This window comes from Cervus canadensis, chromosome 25, assembly GCF_019320065.1.
Source record: "Cervus canadensis isolate Bull #8, Minnesota chromosome 25, ASM1932006v1, whole genome shotgun sequence".
In the NCBI taxonomy this organism is placed as follows: domain Eukaryota; kingdom Metazoa; phylum Chordata; class Mammalia; order Artiodactyla; family Cervidae; genus Cervus; species Cervus canadensis.
The window spans coordinates 8517465-8537185 of NC_057410.1; the positions used below are offsets into that span (position 1 = coordinate 8517465).

At 42.0% G+C, this 19721-nt stretch overlaps 1 protein-coding gene across 5 annotated transcripts in view; it reads left to right on the forward strand.

The window, feature by feature from the left end:
• The window catches only part of TBC1D30 (TBC1 domain family member 30), a 102223-nt gene extending 82760 nt beyond the window's left edge, over positions 1 to 19463 (forward strand). For 2 of the 5 annotated variants that reach the window (XM_043447062.1, XM_043447064.1), the window contains 4 exons: positions 949 to 1088; positions 3687 to 3893; positions 4034 to 4075; positions 7235 to 10790. In XM_043447062.1, the coding sequence (XP_043302997.1) occupies positions 949 to 1088; positions 3687 to 3893; positions 4034 to 4075; positions 7235 to 8025 (1180 nt within the window). In that variant the 3' untranslated portion in view covers positions 8026 to 10790. Of the gene's footprint in view, positions 1 to 948; positions 1089 to 3686; positions 3894 to 4033; positions 4076 to 7234; positions 10791 to 19333 lie in introns of those variants that run through there. The other 3 variants (XM_043447063.1, XM_043447066.1, XM_043447067.1) reach the window with 2 other exon arrangements.
• Positions 19464 to 19721: the final 258 nt, after the last annotated feature.

Here is a 19721-nt window from a genome sequence, read left to right on the forward strand (position 1 = left end):
AGCGAGATTGTGAGATTAAAGTGAGATTGAGATTCTGTTTTTTCACCTATCAGACTGACAAAAATTTAAAAGGTCGTTGTGCTCTCTGTCGATAAGGCTATAGGGAAACAGACACTCTTATACTTTGCTGATGAGAGGTTAATTACCATAGGATTTGGGACAGGCAATTTGACAGTATTTCCCCAAATTATTAATGCGTATATCCTGTGACCCAGCAATTCTACCTTTCTGATTTATCCCACAAATATATTTGTACACATGCAAAACACAGTGTGTATAAGGTTACTAACTGCAGTGATGTTTGTAATAGTATAATATTGGAAACCACTCAGGTGTGCATCATTAGTAGCCTAGTCCATGACATGGGCTATGTAGATATAGTACAGTACATGCATACATATGATTATGTATACATTCAGTATAGTGCAGCCGTTAGAAAGATGAGAAAGAAGCTCTGTGTGTGAATACAGAGGCTTTTTTTTTTCCAGTTGAATAAAAGCAAGGTGCAGAAGAGTGTACTCATATGTAGTATCCTAATACTTATGAAAAAGAAAAATAAGACTAGTCATATTTGCTTATTTAACTGATAACAAAGCTGAAGAATACATCAGAAATGAGTAACAGTGATCACCCGTGGGGATTAGGTGAGGCAAGAACCAGGCAGAAGTTGGACAGGGATGGGAGATGGACTTTATATTGGGTTGGCCAAAAGGTTTGTTTGGGTTTTCCTGTAACATCTTGCAGAAAAACCAAATGAACTTTTTGGCTAACCTAATATATATAATACATAATAACTATGTAAATATATTAAAATGTATAAGTATAATTATATAAATGTGTTATATAAATTATAGCATATATGTATGTCATTTAAATCATGTGGGTATGTTACTTAAAAGTAATACCGCTAGTTTTTTGAATATTTCTTCTTCTTTTATGTTTTCCAAGACGACATGGTAAGGTCAGAGAGAGCGATGAAGAGAATGACCCAGATGATGAAGATGCTGTTGCTAATGCAGTGGGGTGTCTCGGACCTTTCAGCGGCCTCCTGGCACCTGAACTGCAGAAGTACCAGAAGCAAGTTAAAGGTAAAGAGGAGGCCTCTGTTAGATAATCACTGTGCGTTGGTTCACTATAGGCAGGGTATTATTACTGTGGCCTGTAATATATAATATATTGTGGCCTATTGTTTCCTGAGCTGACTACCGCTGTTAAAGATCTTTATTAGAAGTATCCTCTCTGTTACTTTATCATTTAAGAGGATCTCTCTGTTATGTGTCACATACATCATACCATGTTTCTTTTTCTTTATGATTTAGTTTTGCTTTCCACTCATCTGATTCAACTTTGTGTGCTCACTTCCTTAGCACAGAGCCAGACATATAATAGATGCTTACTCTATTCTGTTTGAGTTTAATTGGATTCACTATAGACTAACTTCTTTTCCATTATAGAAATATTCTCTAAAGCCAAAACATTATGGTAGCCTCTATTTGAATCTCAATGACCACAAACGCGTGATCTCATAGGACATTCCACTAAATTCCTCTGCTTAGCCCAAGGTTTCTAGATTTGAAAAGATAACTTCCACTTACCAGTTCTGATTATCAATAGTTCTTCTGTTCAGAGCAAAACAGAACAAGTCTGCTCCCTCTTCCGCTGGATGTCTCTTGGATCCTGAGACCAGTCATCATATCCCCTAGAGCTTTCTCCATGGTCCAAGTTCAGAATTTCTTGAAGATGTGTCTTCCAGAACTTTTAATATTCTATAAATTCACCTCTTAATGTCCTGCAGTTTGGTAGTATTCCTCTTAAAAATGGTACTCTAAATTGAATGCCATGCTATTTTGTTTTTTCCTTGCAGAGAACAGACTTCCTGTGGTCTGGACATTATCCATGCAATGAACTCTTTTGAAGCAGTTGTTCTCCCACTATGATCTTTCCTATCTTGGGTGGCAGTTCTTCCCTTAGGACATTTAATTCTGTCTCTTCTAGTTTGAAGACCATTCTCCTTGCTGGAAGAGTACAGAAACAAAAGATGTCCGGCACCTCTGCGTTCTCTCTGCCATCTGCTAGCTTTATACTGCCTTTTCAAAGTCACGAGCTATTTTCTCATTTTTTTGTTCTTCGCGCTTTTTTTGTTTGTTCATTTCATCGTTGGCGTTTGGGTCATGGTAGTTTTAACCCTCAGCATGTTTTGTATTTTAACCTGCTTTAATGTTCGGTTCATGTCATTTTGTGTGTGTGTCCTTGGTATGTACTCCCTTGTCATCTTTTGAAAGGACTTAAAAAAAAATCTGAACTCAGCCAGGATTCTATTGATTTTGTAATGCCTTCTTCCTTCTCTTTTGTTGCCTGAATTTTAGCTTTTGGTTTCTGGCCATGGGATCAATATGTATTATAACTCTAACGTTTTGAATCTAACATTATAGTGTATTATTAACTCTAGCATTTTTATAGTCTGGGTCTGTGTTCCATTTTTCTACCCTGTTATTTTTTTCTGTGCAATTATGTGCTCTGGTTTGACTTGATAACTTTCTCCTAAATTTCATCATTAGTCTTTGTTGTTGGTTTAACTTTAGTTTAGATTAGCAGACCTCCTTTTAATTTTCTTCTCCTTAGAGAAGTATTTTCAATAAAAATATCAGATATTCAGTCTTTATCTGAATAACACTTTCAACAGATGTTAGGATGCTTGAAATCCCCTAATAATCTTTGTTTTTAAAGCTTGTCCCCAGGCTGGTTTTACATACTGTGTTAGAAAAATCTCAGTTTATCCCCTATTGCCTATGTGACATGGGAATGTATTCTCCCACAGTACTTATTTCTGTTTCTTGGCTTCCTGGGTGGCTCAGATGGTAAAGAATCTGCCTGCAAAGTGGGAGACCCAGGTTTGATCCCTGGGTCGGGAAGATCCCCTAGAGAAGGAAATGGCAACCCACTGCAGTATTCTTGCTTGGGAAATCCCATGGACAGAGGAGCCTGGCGGGCTACAGTCCACGGGGTTGCAAAGAATCAGATACGACTGAGTGACTAACATCTTTCATTTTCATACTTGGATGTAATCTCAAATTTAAGGATATATCTAGTTGTTGGTGTCACAGGAGCAGAAACCACACCAGATATAACAAACATAACAGAGAGTCAGGAAATGCTTATTAAATGAATAAAAACATTAATTTCTAGTGATACTGTGATCTGAAGTCTTGATAATCTTGTCTTGCTATTTTTAACTAAGGAAAAAACTCACATTTAATGCCTAACTAAACCCTGCAAACGGCCGATTCCTTGTAAATTGTCATTCAGTTATATGGAAATCTGTACCCTGACTTTACATAGCTAGAGTTGTATTTTTCTAAGGGAAGTTTAGAAAATGGCAGTGATTTTTATGTGGAAACAGCTGAACTTATATCCATATAATGATCAAAGTGGTAATAAAATCAAACAATGAACCCACACAGCTCATTCCAGATTACAGTTAGGCTAATAAGAAAATGCGGAAGTATTTTCAGGACCAAATGAAAACAAGTACTAGACACATTCTAGTGTACCTGGATTTTTTCTGTGGTTCAGAATTTCCTGGAGGTTAAGATACTACCCCTGGGTTATATAGTGTCATCAGTTCCCACTTAGTTCTGTTCCCCTCCAGTGACACCATCTCCTTGGCTCTCTTCCCTGGAATACAGAATCAAACGGGGACCAGAGTCTGAGATCCAATAACATTGCAGAGCTGAGTCCAGGAGCGATCAATTCCTGCCGAAGTGAATACCATGCAGCTTTTAACAGTATGATGATGGAACGCATGACCACGGATATCAATGCACTGAAGCGGCAATATTCTCGGATTAAAAAGAAGCAGCAGCAGCAGGTTCATCAGGTGTATATCAGGGCAGGTAATGCGCTTCTTGGAGTTAACTTCAGTATTTCTGGGATGGCCTGGGAATTACTGCTCACTCTGGCTTAGCACCCACCAATGCAGCTGGCAGGAGACAACAGCATCTTTACCTTTTGACTTTTTATTTTATCTTATCAGGCTCTAAAGAAGAAAAAGGTCCCAAGGACCAGGCAGCTGATGGTACTGAACACCTCTTTGCTCTCTGTGCTTTTGGAGAAGGGTTTACAAATGATGAGAATGTTACAAAGCCATGCAATCCTTGGATTTGAGACATTTTGGAGCTCTTGCTTCTTAAGCACCAGCCATTTGGAAGTGGAATTTAGTCATCTGTGTACTAGTAAATTAAGCTATTCTTCAGTCATTTAGATAGTAATATAACAGATGTTGTGATCAGAGGAAAAGGAAAAAGCCATTTCTATGCCTGGCTGATGGGGTAGCAGTGTCTTGGGAGTCCGCTGAGAAGAACACAATTGTACTGTAGTTGGAGATGCTCTTTTCCAAGGATTGTTAAGATTCTTTTTTTTTCTTTAAATTCCCTGAATCCCAATGAACAATCTGCTTTATTGTTTAATATATGCTGATTTTGGAATTGGTATGTCTTGTTCTAAGTGAAATCCTAATGAAAATGATGCCAGTCCAGAGTTAACCACAGTATAAATTTGACATGTTTTTAAGAGACTGGTGAGCATGTGACTGTCTTGCACAAAAACTGAATTTACCTTTCACTTGTCGGGAAGAAGTAGGCAACTTCTTGAAGATTCTTACTTTATCCTGAATCATTATAAAAATCTATCACAAAAGAAACTAAAAACTGTAACACTTTAATTTTCAAATCATTGACGCATACATGTCCTCATTTGTCCTTATATCTACAAGGAAAGCAAGAACAGATGTTTTCATATCCTTGTGAAAAATAAGGAAATGGTAATTCAGGAAGGCTTAGCAATTGTCTAGGATTATATAGCTATAGTGAGTGGTCAGGCCAAGACTGTAACCCCCATGTTTTGATTCTTTATGTAGTTCTGTTCGAACCACTTTCAAAAGCTTTGGATGGGATGTTGAACAGTTGCCTTTGGGTACTAAATCAGCCCAGAACTATGGTCTGTAGGTCAAATTCTGCTCAATGCCTGTTTTTGTAAATACAGTTTTATTGGAACACAGGCATGCCAATTTGTCTGCATATTGTCTATGATGGCTTTTACACCTCAGTGGCAAAAATATTTATAGCCTGGTCCTTTATAGGAAAAGTTTGCTGACCCCTACTTTAGATCATGGTTTCTGTGGTTATTTTTAGAGAGATTGCTGCTCAAGGGCCAGAGTTCAAGAACATTGCTTCTCAGACTTTAGTGTGAATATGCATTGCTCGGGGATATGTTAACATGAAGAATCTCCTTCCTGTAGCTGTGCGGTGGGGCTAAGATTATGCATATCCAATAAGCCTCTAGGTGATGCCACTGCTGCTGGGTGAGGACTGCACATTGAGTGGAAAGGTTTTGGAGGAGATGCTGTAGGTTAGGGTTAGCAGCACAGGTTTTGGAGGAGATGGTGGAGGTTAGGGTTAGCAGCACAGGTGGAGAGAGTGAACTTCAGCTGGAGGCAAAAGTTCCCAGCTTCTGGGATGTCCCTGGTGACCCAGTGTTTTACATTGCCAACGCAGGGGGCACAGGTTTGATCCCTGGTTGGGGAACTAAGATCCCACATGCTGCGTGGCGCGATCAAAACAAACAAAAGTCCTCAGCTTCTGAGATTTAAAGAAAGGTGGTGAGGATGGTGGTTGAGGTACCAGCTTTCTAGGTTAGGGAGGACAGGAAGTTAAGACATTTTAGTCCTAATAGTTTCTGTTTTTATGAAGAAACTGGAGAAAAAGTTGTTTGCTTGGGAGTCAGTTGAAGGTTGTGTAGGAGCTTAAAGAAAGGAATGAAGATTTAGATTGTACACTCAAAGCAATGGGAGAGGGAAAGAAAGTTTGTCCAGTGCAACTGAGGACCTAGAAAAATAGGCAGTTATGAATTTAAGGAATATCAATCCACATAACTGTGTGAATCCCCCGTTCCCCACCCCCTACCCCCAGCAGCTTTTAGCTCCCATTTTGGAAGAGAGAACGTGAATTGTGGCTTTAGAGTGGTGTTTTGTCAGGCATGTGCGGTACAGCCACTGGGATGTCGAAACGTGGTTATTGATGAGGTGTGGTCCAAGCGATCAGCCATGGACCTAGCAGGGCGGCGGTGGTGGTGTAAGGGAGCCGAAGAGACGGTGAGAGATTACGAGAGGACTGGGGGATCAAGGAACCGAAGTCTCCGTGGTTCATTACCAAGAACAGTTACATCCAAGGTCTGAGAGCTGGAAGAGTCAAAGAGAAGAACAGGAGAGTCCAATGGTTTTTCATGTGAGGCAGATCCAGGTGATGTTTAGGAAGGAATTGGACAGGTTGAAGATGGGTCAGTCACAGAGGCCGCGAGGTAACTCCGGGAGGTAGGAGGACACAGAGTGAAGGGTTAGTGTCACGGAAGACTGCACTGTGACCAGGGGTAGATAGGTGGGAGCAGCTGAGAAGCACAGAAGGGAGGACCACCGCACCCACATGACCTGGTGATGTCAGAAGGAAGGCTGTCACACAGAGATGCCAGGGTCTTTTTCTGCTACTTCTGCCTGCAGCTCTTGTCCCTGGGGCTATGAGTGTGCAAACTTCATTGAAAACAGGGGCTTGGTCATAGCCACAGGAGGGAGACGGTACTACCGTTAATAGTGTTTTCCAGGGTCAAGTGCTTTCCTGTTTTCAATTTGCTTTCCGAGTCTGCTCAGGACACAGGAGCGGACCTGGGACCAGGCCCTTGATGCCTGTGATGTCACTGAGTTTTTACCACCTCCTTATCACTTCTCTCATGCTGCTGTCTCTCACTTAATAACATGCAGTGTGTGGTTTTCCCACCTCTCAGATGCTGACAGCTGGTAATCCATATGGTCATAGTGTTTGACTTATTATTTAAAAAAAAATTTTTTTTTTCTTCAAAGATTTCCTAGATATATAGCCTTGGAGGCTGCTTCCCAGAAACAAAGCTCTCTGTAGAAAACATTAGAGAGCCTGGACTCTAACTGGTAATGAGGGGTCAGAGTGTTCCCTTTGTGTCCTCAGTGCCTGGTCTCCTCTGTATGAAGGGAGGGAATCTGCACCCCAGGCTCAAGGACTGAATTCAGTTTCTGCTGCCTTCCTTCCATGACTCTGCCCTTACCTGGGAAATATGTGGGCAGGGGGCGGGGACAGCCTGTGTTGACTCCTATTCCAAGATGGATGTTTTTCTCTGTGGTACCTTTCACACGACCTTTCAACCTTTCTTTCAGACAAAGGGCCGGCGACCAGCATCCTCCCATCTCAGGTAAACAGCTCTCCAGTTATCAACCACCTTCTTTTAGGCAAGAAGATGAAAATGTCAAACAGAGCCGCCAAGAATGCTGTCATCCACATCCCTGGTCACACAGGAGGCAAAATATCACCCGTCCCCTACGAAGACCTTAGGACCAAGCTCAATTCTCCCTGGCGAACCCACATCCGTGTCCACAAAAAGAACATGGCCAGGACCAGGAGCCAGCTGGGCTGCGGGGACATGGTCGGGCTGATAGAAGAGCAGATGGAGGGCTCCAAGACCCACACCCCGGGGGCGGCCGAGGCATCTCCCTCCGATTGTGCCGGGACAGCTCGAGGGGAAAGCGGCTGCTCCGACGGCAGCACAGGCCGGACCATCGAAGGGCGGTCTCCGGAGCCGGTGTTTGGGGACGCAGATGCCGACGTGTCTGAGGTCCAGGTGAAGATGGAAGCCTTGGCATTGACCCCAAGGGATGCTGCTGCTGAACCTGAGCCCAGGGTGCCTCCGCCCAGCCAGCGGCACTTCCCGGAGCCACCCAGTGCCCCGGCAGGGAACAAGGCCCCCGGCAAAGCCCCCCAAGGCGGTGGCCACCCGAAGACCCCCGTCTTTAGCCCCTTCCCCAGCGTCAAGCCCCTGCGGAAGTCCGCCGCCGCCAGGAATTTGGGGTTATACGGTCCGACAGAAAGAACCCCAGCCGTGCCGTTTCCTCACATGAGCAGGAGCTTTAGCAAGTCCAGCAGTGGCAACAGCAGCACCAGGAAGCGGTGACCTTCTCTCCGAAGCTGTCCGCGTTCACCTCTTCACGGCGGCGGGGGCGTTCCAGCCCGATGGATGGCTCCAGCCGAGCTCCCGTCGTCCGCTGAGCGTGAATCCATAGGTTCAGAGATGAGCCGCGGTCCTTAAAACATGGGAATGGGAAATTGTGTAATTGGCGCTAGAATTGCGGTGTCTTCTGATTACGGATACCGTGGGTTCTTGTGGCAGAATAAATATTGTGGTTTTAAAGTGTTTGCCCAACTTTTCCTTGTGAGCTGTTTAGAAAAGACTTTGTATCTAGACTGTTAACTCTTCTTCCTTCTCTCCGGTTCTGAGGGCCTTCAGGGTCCCAGTGGCAAGCCCCGAAACTTCCGGTTCTCTGGGTGTTATTAATACTCAAGCATGCATACTAGCTGGCTAGAACAGAAACTGCAAAAAGAAAGTTAGTTTCTTAGTTGCAAAAAAAAAAAAAGAGAAAACTTCCCAATTTCCCTCCTCATGCCCTATTTGGGGCAGCGGGGAAATGTTTGTGTGAGTTTTCTTTCAGTAGTTTCGGCCAGTCTCAAAACTGGTTTTTATTCTTGTGCTGAAGTTCAGGAGAAAAATCTAGGCAGCCTTTCCTTCACTTTCTGTTTCTACCTGCAAAATGAAGAAACCCTCATCTGTTGAAATGTAGGTTCATCACCAACTCGAAGATCTTATGCAGGGGTTCCAAAGGGGATATGCAGGAAGCAATTGCCCCAAACAACTTGCTGATTCCACTAAGCTTTCCCTGAGCTCCATGTTCTTCTCCTAAGGAGAGTTTAGGTCATCAGTGGTGGCATCTCTGATGGGCTCTACAGAGCTTGTCCTGTACCCTCCACCACGCAGCTCATTTACCGACCAGCTCTCCACTGCAGATGCAGGAAGCCTCTGCTCAGAAGCCAGAACATAGTACCTGCAACTCTGTTACTTGAATTTTGTGCTTTTTTGGGGAGGTTGGAGCTCTTTGTTACTTGAACACTGCCTTTTCCTGGAGAAGGCCCCAGTACTTTCTAGCTCTCTCACCCCTTCCTCCTCAGAGATAGCACCTGTTATCTCCACTATGCAGATGGGAACCCTGCATAGTGAATAACCCTTCAGACACTCCAGGTGAATACTCCCGGTACTCAGTGCGACTCAGCCACATTTCCTCCAGTGCAATAGGCGGGTTTCATGCTCTTTGTACACAGATGCATTGGCTCCCTAGGTTCTAGAAAGCAAGACTTGGAAGCCATTCACTGCACTCCCTCCTGACTCGAAGAACCTTTCGCCAGATGGTACAGAGTACTGTCATGGCATTTCGTAAAACCAGCTCTGACCTGCTTATCTGAAAAGGTAGTTTATTAAAAAAGAAAAAAACAAACACTTCATGCAGCTGTCATTTTGGCTGGACAGAAGGCTCACTCCCAACCCCCCTTCCCCACCATCTTTAGACAGACTCAGCATTTTTATCCTCGTCCCTGGAAGACCTCCACCAGGCTGACAGGCATTTTGATGATGCAGACAGTATTCATTTGACCTAATTGGAGGATTGCTAATTCTGAAACCAAAACTATAGTTTAAGAAAGGATTTTTTTCCTATGGAGAGGCACTAATTTTTAGAATAAAATAGACAGTGTGATTGTGTGGGCTTTTTTTGAAAAGAAAACATGAGAATGATATATACAATGAGAAGAGTTATCCTTTTTGTGGTATTTTCACCCCTTAAAGAATTGAAGATGGAAAATCTGAGTAAGAAGTTACTGCAATTTGGATCTTGAATTCTGTGCTCTCCAAAGTTAGCATGTAGCTTCTTAAAAAGCAGCCACACCCACAGCCTGTGTGTTGGGAAGAGTGTAGGTAGAGAGTCGAGATTACTTTACATAAGAGACCATATTTTCCAAAGTTAAGCCAGTGACATGGTTTTCTTCCGTCTGCTCAGCCTTTCAGATAAGAATGATTCCACCTTGTACTCTTTTCTCCTCCCCCGTCCCGAGTGAGTCAGAATCGTCCTGTTCCCCTGGAGGGATGCCTGATTTGAGCGGAGAATTGTTTTTCCTCTCTTGAGTCAGTTTCCAGCTCCCCGAGGGGTCTGAGATTGGGGAGGTGGGTAATAAGGTGGTCTGTACTTACAGGCTCGTTCTGTTGCTGTCTGCTACCCATCTTAGGGTTTGTAGCACATATTGTACCAGTTTCCTGCGGTTGGTCTTCCTGAGGAAAGGGTGGATGTGATGGCAGGCAGTTGGGGATAAGAATTTGTTGATGATGAGTAAACTACTGAAAAGGATGGTAGTCTTCTGAGGTAAGAATGACCACATCAGGATTTCAAAACCCGACAGATTCCTGCTCAAGCACTGTCCTGTTAAAGTGCATGCGTTGTACCATGTAATCACCATGTGAATTGGTCAATTTGTGAGCTTTGCCTACTTAAGAAAATAAAGAGTCTGCAGTAGCCTGTAGCACACAGCATGTACGAAGACCAGTGTGGACTGTTATCTTCCTTTGTATTGGACACTGTACGCCAGCAGCAGAAGTACTTACTAAGTAGCGGTTTCTTTATTTTAGTTACGTCCGGTACCCTGTCAGCGCTATTCTGGGGGTCGTGTCTCTGCACCTCAGTCCTCTTACAAAAGCCTCCAGCTAATCTAAACCTAGTTTGTAATGTCAACAATGGGGCTGTAACTGTTTGGAATATTGTATTCCTTCTTTCTGTCTCTCTTGTTCTGAAGAACTGTACTGATCACAAAAATATATGCATAAAGATTCGCATTGTTGTAGCTATTGTGGCGTTGTTTATCTGAGCGCCTGCATGGAATGCTGTGTGACTTTGCCCATCCTCTTCTCTTTTCCTGTCAACGTCCCCCCAGCCTCCCCCCCCCCCGCCTTTGTTCATGTGAACCAAGGGAGCAGCCCAATAAACTCCAGTGACCCCAGTTTAATCGCTAGGTTGCAAGGTGGCCTATGATCTGCCAGGAACTTGGCAGAATGGTGGGTTCCTGAATATGAGTAAGAGAGTTTGCTCAAAATTGTGCGTACGTGTGTGTGAATGTATGTGTATAAAATTAATCTGTAGATCTGTCATTTTTCTTTGCTTTAATAAAATAGAGCAGTAAGAATGCAGTTCATCTTCCTGGTCTTATGGAATCTAGATGAATAGAGAACTGTGGTCCAGCGTACAGCTGCTGCCATCTCCCCTCAAAAAATCTCTGTTTACTCTTTCTGAGTTACTTTTTTTTTTTTTCGCTGCATACAGCCATCATCTGAGGCAGCATTTTAAATATACTATGTTTCCTTATTAGAAAAATGACACGTGTGTTAAGAAAATTTGGAAAACAGAGCACAAGGGACCATCGGTGTTCCAGAATGGGTCTCTCTGCTGTTTGTGTATGTTTGCATGTACATACGCACCGCTGTCTACTAAAAGGTATATTGAGAACACTAGTTGAAGCTTTGATTTCAGCAAATGCTCTTCTACAGCATCATTTCATTGACCAGTATTTCATCCTGTGTTCATGCCAGAATTCACATAACAGCATCTTGTTGTAAAAGAGATGTCTTTTTTTTTTCTTATTGAAATGCAGTTGATTTACAATATTATGTTAGTTTTAGGTATATAGTAATTAATTTGGTTATACATATATCTGTATATTGTTTTTTAGATTCTTTTCCATTATAGTTTAACATGAGATAGTGAATATAATTCCCTGTGCTATACAGTAAATCATTGTTTATCTGTTTTATATTTGGTAGGATGTATCTCAAACTGGTATTTTCTGGTTATAGATAGTACTGGAAAGACTACCCTAACACTTATATCTTTGTGCAATGACCTAAGAATTTTCTTAGGGTATGTTCATCCAAATGGAGTTGCAAGGTCAGAAAATATGTGAATTTCTAATATATATTATATATATATATATATATATTTATCTCTACCTCCAAATTGCTATACTTGAAGTAACTATACAAGTACTCAATGAAAATGCCTTTTTTTGGCCCCAAGGACATCCAGAATTGATAGAAACAGTGATAATGGGCATTCATATCTCATCCCTGACTTTTAAGAAAACCATTAAGTAGGATGTTTCCTGAGGTTCTTGGTAGCCATCTTTTAACAGATTAAGGAAAGTACCTTTTATTCTTTGCTCACTACGAGTTTTTAAAAAATCAACACAGGGCTTCCCTGGTGGCTCCGTGGTAAGGAATCCGCCTGCCAATGCAGGAGACACGGGTTCAATCCCTGATCCAGGAAGATCCGACATGCCGCAGGGCAAGTAAGCCTGTGTGCTGCAAGTACGGAACCTGTGCTCTCGAGGCCGTGCTCTGCGACGGGAGAAGCCACCGCAATGAGAAGCCTGTGCACCATCGCTAGAGCAGCTCCCACTCACCCCAGCTAGAGAAAGCTCACACAGCAACGAAGACCCAGCACAGCCAAAAATAAATAAAGGAATTAAATTTAAAAAAAAAATAAAAATAAAAAATCAACACATATTTAACTTTATCAAATGATCCCTAAATTGCATCCTTTGAAAAGGAAGTGATGCTTAAGACTTTGTATCTTGAACTTGAGAAAATAGCCATTACCCAGTTTCATCATAGCATATTAAGGTGTTTTAGAGTTGGAAGTGATAGTAATGAAAGTTCTAGGTGCAAATTTTCATTGCAATATTAAATATAATAGAGGAAACTTGGAAATAATGTAAACATCTGAAAATATGGATAACAGTTGCATGAATTATGGTTCGTTTACAAGATGGAAGTATAAGGGCCCATGAGTGTTTGGACCATTGACATGGTGGTTCTCTTATCTTCATGAGGCAGTTCAGGTGAAAATTTCAGCGAAATCTGGAATCATAGAATCACTGGATACAACTATGAATGGGAGGCCCTTACCAGATGATGGCTGAAACCAGAACCATGCAATGTGGCTGTTCCACAGAGGCAGTCTGGGCTCAGTTAAGTGGGGACTGCATGGAGATCCATAGACACTTGGGGCAGGTTCAGCTCCCATGAGGTTCCCTGCTGGCATCTCCTGAAGCTGAGTCTACTTCTTTCCTGGTGTGCAGCTCTGATCAAACCCGTTGACCTTTTGCAAAGTCACTCTCCATCCCATTCTCTTCCTTCCTTCCAGCATGGGCAAGCCTTATCTGACTGCTTCATCCTGCATCCAATGGGCCTCAAGAGTCTTCTTCTTAAGGTTAAAAAACTAGAAAGTTGACTGTTTTTTTTAATACTCGTTTTCCTTCTATATACTCCTGTAACACTTCTAGTTTTTCTTTAGGCAGTGCTGATCCTTGAGAACGAGGTGGATCAATTGCCCTGTGGGGCCACTAGCTCTCTGGGTGGAAATTAGCTGATACTTCAAACCCAGGTGTCTCCCAACCCCTGGAGAGTCTAGAAATCTGGGTTGAAACAAAGCAAAGCAGCCACAGAACAAAAAACCTCCCCTAGAAATTTTGATACTGAACTAGATTTGGCCACCACTGGTCAACCTATTTTAATGGTCTTTCAAATAGTCTCCCAGCCCACCCCATCTCTCTTTGTTGGTGTGACTACCTATTGTTGCCAGAGTAATTCTTCTAAAATGAAAAACTGATCAGACAATTCCTCTGGTCAAAATCCTTCAGTTGGTTCCTATCTTCTGAAGGATAAATGTTGAGACCCTTATCTGGCCCGTGATCATTTTTCCAGCTTATTTTCCCACCGTCTTTCCCATTCATTGCCTTCTGCAGTCTGTCATCATCAGCGCAATAAGGTCAACCCTTTGTTGAGATCTTATCTGCTAGGCACTGTACTAGCTCCTTTATCTATGTGATCTTGCTGGCATATTCCTCCTAAGAACCCCACAAACATATTATTCCTGTGTTAGAGATGATAAAAATGGGGTGAGTGGTTGTATTCTTGACCACAGTCACCTCATGGTAACTGGCAGAGTCCTGATCCTTCTGACACCAGAGCCCAAGCTCTCTGCTTTGCACTATCTGCACCGTCTGAGACCTTTGCATACAGCAACTTGAAATGCCCTGAGAGCTTCTTACTCTCCCAACGCCCTTGTAACTGTGTATTTATTAACCTCTTCCCCGTGCTCCCTCCTTACCCCAGCCTGCTTGGAAAACACCCACCCACCCTTTTAGTCTTATCACACACATTAATAGCTTCAGCTCCTACCCTTGCCACTTTCCAATAGTGTGATTTTGTGTGTGTTTCTTAACCTTCTCTTTCCACATCTGTACAATGAGGATAATCATTTCAATCTCACAAGGTTTGTTGTGGACTTCTGTGATTTTTGCTGACCTAGAATTAACATTCTTCCTTTGGCAGTGATGTCCTGGAGAGCTTTGTTCTTTTACCCTCGCCACGTACATCTCTGTGAGGCTGATGCCCTAGGAGCACACAGTCCAAGCTAACCCATTCAGCATTCTCCCTCTTCCCAGCCATGGTGTCTGACCCATGGTCAAGCACACAGACAAGAATCTCAATTCCTGGGCTCTTGTTTTGAACTTGTGGGGAAAGCTGATTTGCTCACTTTTAGTGGATTCGAACCTGGAAGGAAAAAGCCAAGGAGTTGCTGCTAGCAACCATCTTGTAACGTCTCCCCATCCAGGGAGAGTCTTGGAAAAGTGAATCAAGACTGAGCAAGCAGAGCTGAGAAACAGAAACCTGGCCCTTTTCGTATCAGAGACCCCTGGATCAGACCGTACCTGAAGCAAAGTTCATCTCTCTACACCATGTATTACATCGGCCAACCTTCCAGTTTTTGGTTTTAACCTGTTTGGTCAGGTTTTTTTATCATTCATATTAAAAACCTGTTAATTGGAATAGGTATTTTATGAGGATAACAGGTTAAAAGGCAAAATAGTAGGTACCGTGACTAACAAGTAGCTAATAGTTTTAGTTGACAGTGACTCAGACATCTCCTGAGATCTCTCTATTATTTTTGGCTCTGTCTTCCCCATTCTATTAATAGATAGTGTAAGTTGGTGACAGGAAGTGTGGTTCTTGTTTTATGAATGGGGTTCTTTCCTCCAACCTTTGACTCTTCTTTGGCCTCGTATCTCCTTGTGGCAGAAGGAGGTGATTCTGAGTATGAACAGTTTTCCACCAATTTCGCCTCTCGTTCCAGCTCCATCTTTGTTCACAGCTGAGTCCTGTGGAGAGTAACATAACTGTAAGCAAGTCACAAAAGGGTAGTTTTAATGAAATTCCACAGAAGTTGGGAGTCCAGGCAGCCTGTGTGTGGAACTTCCTTCACCGGGTGTGATGGAAACCAAGGTCATCTCCCGCTGCTCCCTCAGGAGCCTGTTCAGCTCTCTCACAGAGAAGGCTCTGGAGCAGCTCTGATGGCGTCTGTTGGGAAGTAGCAGGGCTGGATGGGGGTGGGTGGGCCTCTTGGGGACTGGAGCGCCCACTGGGAGCACCCACTAGGAGCACGCCTTCTGGGAAGAAAAAGAGCAGCGCCTTGTGAGGATTTCAAGAAAGCATTGCCTGGTGTTAAGGGGATGGAAACACGTTATAGCCACTGCCTCAAAATATGTGAGAACAATGGTTTTTAAAAATTTAAATTAACTTTTATTGCAGTATGTTTGCTTTACCATGTCGTGTGGGCTTCTAGTGCATGGCAAAGTGAATCAGCTGTGCATACAGGTATATCCGCTCCTCTGTGGAGTTCCCTCCCTTTAGGTCACCACAGAGCATTAACTAGAGTTCCCTGTGCTAGAGAGTAGGTTCCCAAGAGTTGTCTGCTTTTGCATAGCATCAATAGTGTATATGTATTAATTCCAATCTCCTAGTTCCTTCCACCCGACCCCTTTCCCTCTTGGTATCCACACATTTAGAGAACAGCGGTTTGAGTCATTGCTCCAGGGACCCTATGTGGACCAAAAATTTGCTGAGTTTGTGAAAAGTCAGGTTACATATGACCTGTATCACACGTACGTGCTAAATTCCACAAATGTATATGCAACAGAACCTAGCAGATGGTGAAAAGCTTTAAAGTGTGGGTTGTTTTTGGTTTTTTTTTTGGCATATGGAGCTATGGACTGGAGTTTCTAGTGCATTTTTCAAGTGGGAAACAAATCAGAGTCATGGAATTATCTAACAAAAATGTTCACTCAGAATAATGAAATCACTAGACGTCAGACCCAGAGAGCATGGAGCTCAGTTTTAAAAATGTACTTCCTTATTTATTTACAGTGGAGTCTATTTGCTTTACAACGTTGTGTGAGTCTCTGCTGTGCCCCAATGAGTCAGCTCTATGTATATGTATATCCCCTCCCTCTCGGATCTCCCCCCACCCCATCCCACCCATCTAGTCATCACAGAGTGCAGAACTAAGCTCCCCTGCTACGCAGCATCTTCCCACTAGCTAGCTATTTTACACATGGTATGTATTTTACACAATGTATATATGTAAATGCTACTTGCTCCATGTAAACTTTCACTTTAAATAAGTAATATTTGCACATGTTGAAAATTCAAAATGTACAAAAAGCATATGGTAAAAACTAAGTCTCCCTCCATACCCTGTCTCTTAGCCAGCAGTTTCCCTATTCACTGGAACCCACTGCTACAGCTTTGGTGCATCTCCTTCCAGAGGGATTTTATGCATATTCAAGTACTTTCATACACACACATTTGCATAGGTAGTGGCAGAATAACCTTCTGAACCCTTCTTTCTCACTTAATGTATCACAGAGGTGATTCCATAAGAGTGCAGGTAGCAACCTCAGCCTGTTTTTTTTTTTTTTTTTGTCTTTTTATGGCTGCTTTAATTTTCAACTTACTGTACACAGTGAATTTGCCCTTTTGGCCTTTGTTAGATAATTTGGTTGCTTACAGTTCCATACCTATACTAAGCAGGTGGCGCCTGCCAATGCAGAAGACATAAGAGACGCGTGTTTGATCCCTGGGTCAGAAAGATCTCTTGGAGGGGGAAATGGCAACCCACTCCAGTATTCTTGCCTGGGAAATCCCAAGGACGGAGGAGCCTGGTGGGCTACAGTCCCTGCATGGTGTCGCAAAGAGTCGGACACGACTGAAGCGACTTAGCCCTTAGTCCCTTACCTGTGAGAATACATATCCTTGTACATGTGTTGTTATATTACAAGCAAGCAAGTTTAGCTACAGGATAAGTTCCTAGATATGGAATTATCTGGTAACTGTGTGCATTTTAGGTTTTGATAAAGTTGCCAAATTACTCTCTACAGTTGTTCTGTATATAAATTTTGACTTCCATTGGAGATGTATGAAAATGCCCAATTTCTCCTACCTTCATATTACTCAATATTTTATCAAATCTTTTTATCAGGTGTTTAATGTGCATTTAAAAACATGCGTGATGTTAACATTCATTTAAAAATTCTTTATATGTTGTTTGTTCATAGCATTTGCTCAGTTTTGCTCTTTTTTTCCTTATTGATGCCAGTTCTTTTTTTAAAAAATTAAAATATAATTTTATTCTAAATGTGGACAATTTGCATATGTTTTAGTTGTATTTTTAAAAACTACTTATATTGGGGTATAGCCAATTAACAACATTATGATAGTTACAGGTACACAGCAGAATGACTCAGCCATACATAAACATGTATTCATTCTCATCCAAATTCCGTTCCACCGAGAACAGAGTTTCCTGTGGCAAGGGAACAATAGGTCCTTGATGGTTATTCATTTTAAATATAGCAGGATGTGTGTGTGTGCTGTCGTGTCTGGCTCTTTGTGACCCCATGGACACATGGACCCCATCTGACTCTTTGTGACCCCATGGAGCCTGCTAGGCTCCTCTGTCCATGGGATTTCCCAGTCAAGAATACTGGAGTGGGTTGCCACTTCCCCCTCCAAGGGATCTTCCTGACTCAGGGATCGAACCCATGTCTCTAGCGTCTCCTGCATTGGCAGGCGGATTCTTTACTACTGTGCCACCTGGGAAGCCCAAATATAGCAGGATACCCGTTCTCTATACAAGAAAAATGTCCTTGTCTGTTACATGAGTTGTGATATTTTTCTTATTTTGCTGATTATCTTTAAATTTGTTTACATTTTTGACATATATTTAGAAACTTTTTTTTTTTTCAAATTCATCAGTCTTTTCTATCGTCTGGATTTTGTATGACATTTAGAAAGGCCTTCTCCACATCTTGTGATTATTTGAAAAGTCTCTCTTTTTTCTTCTACTACTTTTATGGGTTTCATTTTCATAATTAAATCTTTGAAACATAGTTGATTTACAGTGTTGTCTTAGTTTCTGGTATACAGCAGAGTGATTCAGTTACACGTATACTTTTTCACGTATTTTCTATTATGGTTTATTACAGGATATTGAATATGGTTCCTTGTATAATAACAAAGCTATACAGGACCTTGTTTATCTTTTTTAAAATATGTGCATATATATAGATAGATAGATAGATAGATAGATAGATAGCACTTTGTATGTGCTAATTTAAAGTTCCTAATTTATCCCTGCCTCACCACTTTCCCTTTTGGTAACCAAAAGTTTGTTTTCTATGTCTGTGAGTCTATTTCTGCTTTGCATGTAAGTTCATTTGTGTTGTATTTTCAGATTCCACATATATGTGATATCATATGATATTTGTCTTTCTCTTGCTGACTTACTTCACTTAGTATGAAAATTTCTAGGTCTATCCATGTTGCTGAAAATGGCATTATTTCATTTTTTTATGGCTGAATAGTATTCTATTGCGTATATATCCTACATCTAGAAGCAACCTAGATGTCCATCAACAGATGAATGGATAAAGAAGTTGCGGTACATATACACAATGGAATATTACTCAGCCTTAAAAAGGAATGAATTTGACTCATTTCTAATAAGGTAGATGAACCTAGAGCCTATTGTACAGAGTGAAGTTAAGTCAGAAAGAGAAAGACAAATATCATATATTAACACATATGTATGGAATCTAGAAGGATGGTACTGATGAAGCTATTTGCATGGAGCAATGAGATGCAGACACAGGTAACAGACTTGTAGACAGAGTAGGGGGAAGGAGAGGGTTGGACAGTTGAGACAGTAGCATTGAAACATATCCATTACCATATGTAAAACAGATAGCCAGTGGGAATTTTCTGTATGATGCAGGGAGTTCAAATCCAGTGCTCTGTGACTAGAGAGGGGGGATGGGGTGGGAGGGAGGTCCAAGAGGGAGGGGACACATGTATATCTATGGCTCATTCATGTTAATATATGCAGAAACCAACACAACGTTGTAAAGCAGTCATCCCCCAATTAAAAATAATAAATTTAAAAAGAAAGTTCACAGCCAACAGTTGACACATCATACTGTTTTTATTTTCATAGTGCTCCTGAACTGAGTGGAATCATTGCAAAGTGTTTCCAGTAAATGAGCATCTCCTCCAGAAATCCCTCTTCACTTCTACTACTTTGATATGGATTTTGGTGCCAGCAGCTCAAGATGATGACGGATAAGGTAACTTTTAAAATTTCTACAATTAGTGGTGGTGGAGTGGGAGAGATAAGCGGTGCTGTAGAACCTGTGGAGGGTAAAACAGAGGCTCTGCACCCAAAGCAGTCAGTCCCAGAGAGTCTGGTTCTGCCCTCCTTTTGAAAATTCTCTTAGAGATAAACACTGGAAGGAAGCACCTCCATTGCTTGATTTGGCCTCATATGGGACTTGGGGTATCACAGAGGGACACAGTAAATATGATGGCATGGTGTAGTTACACTG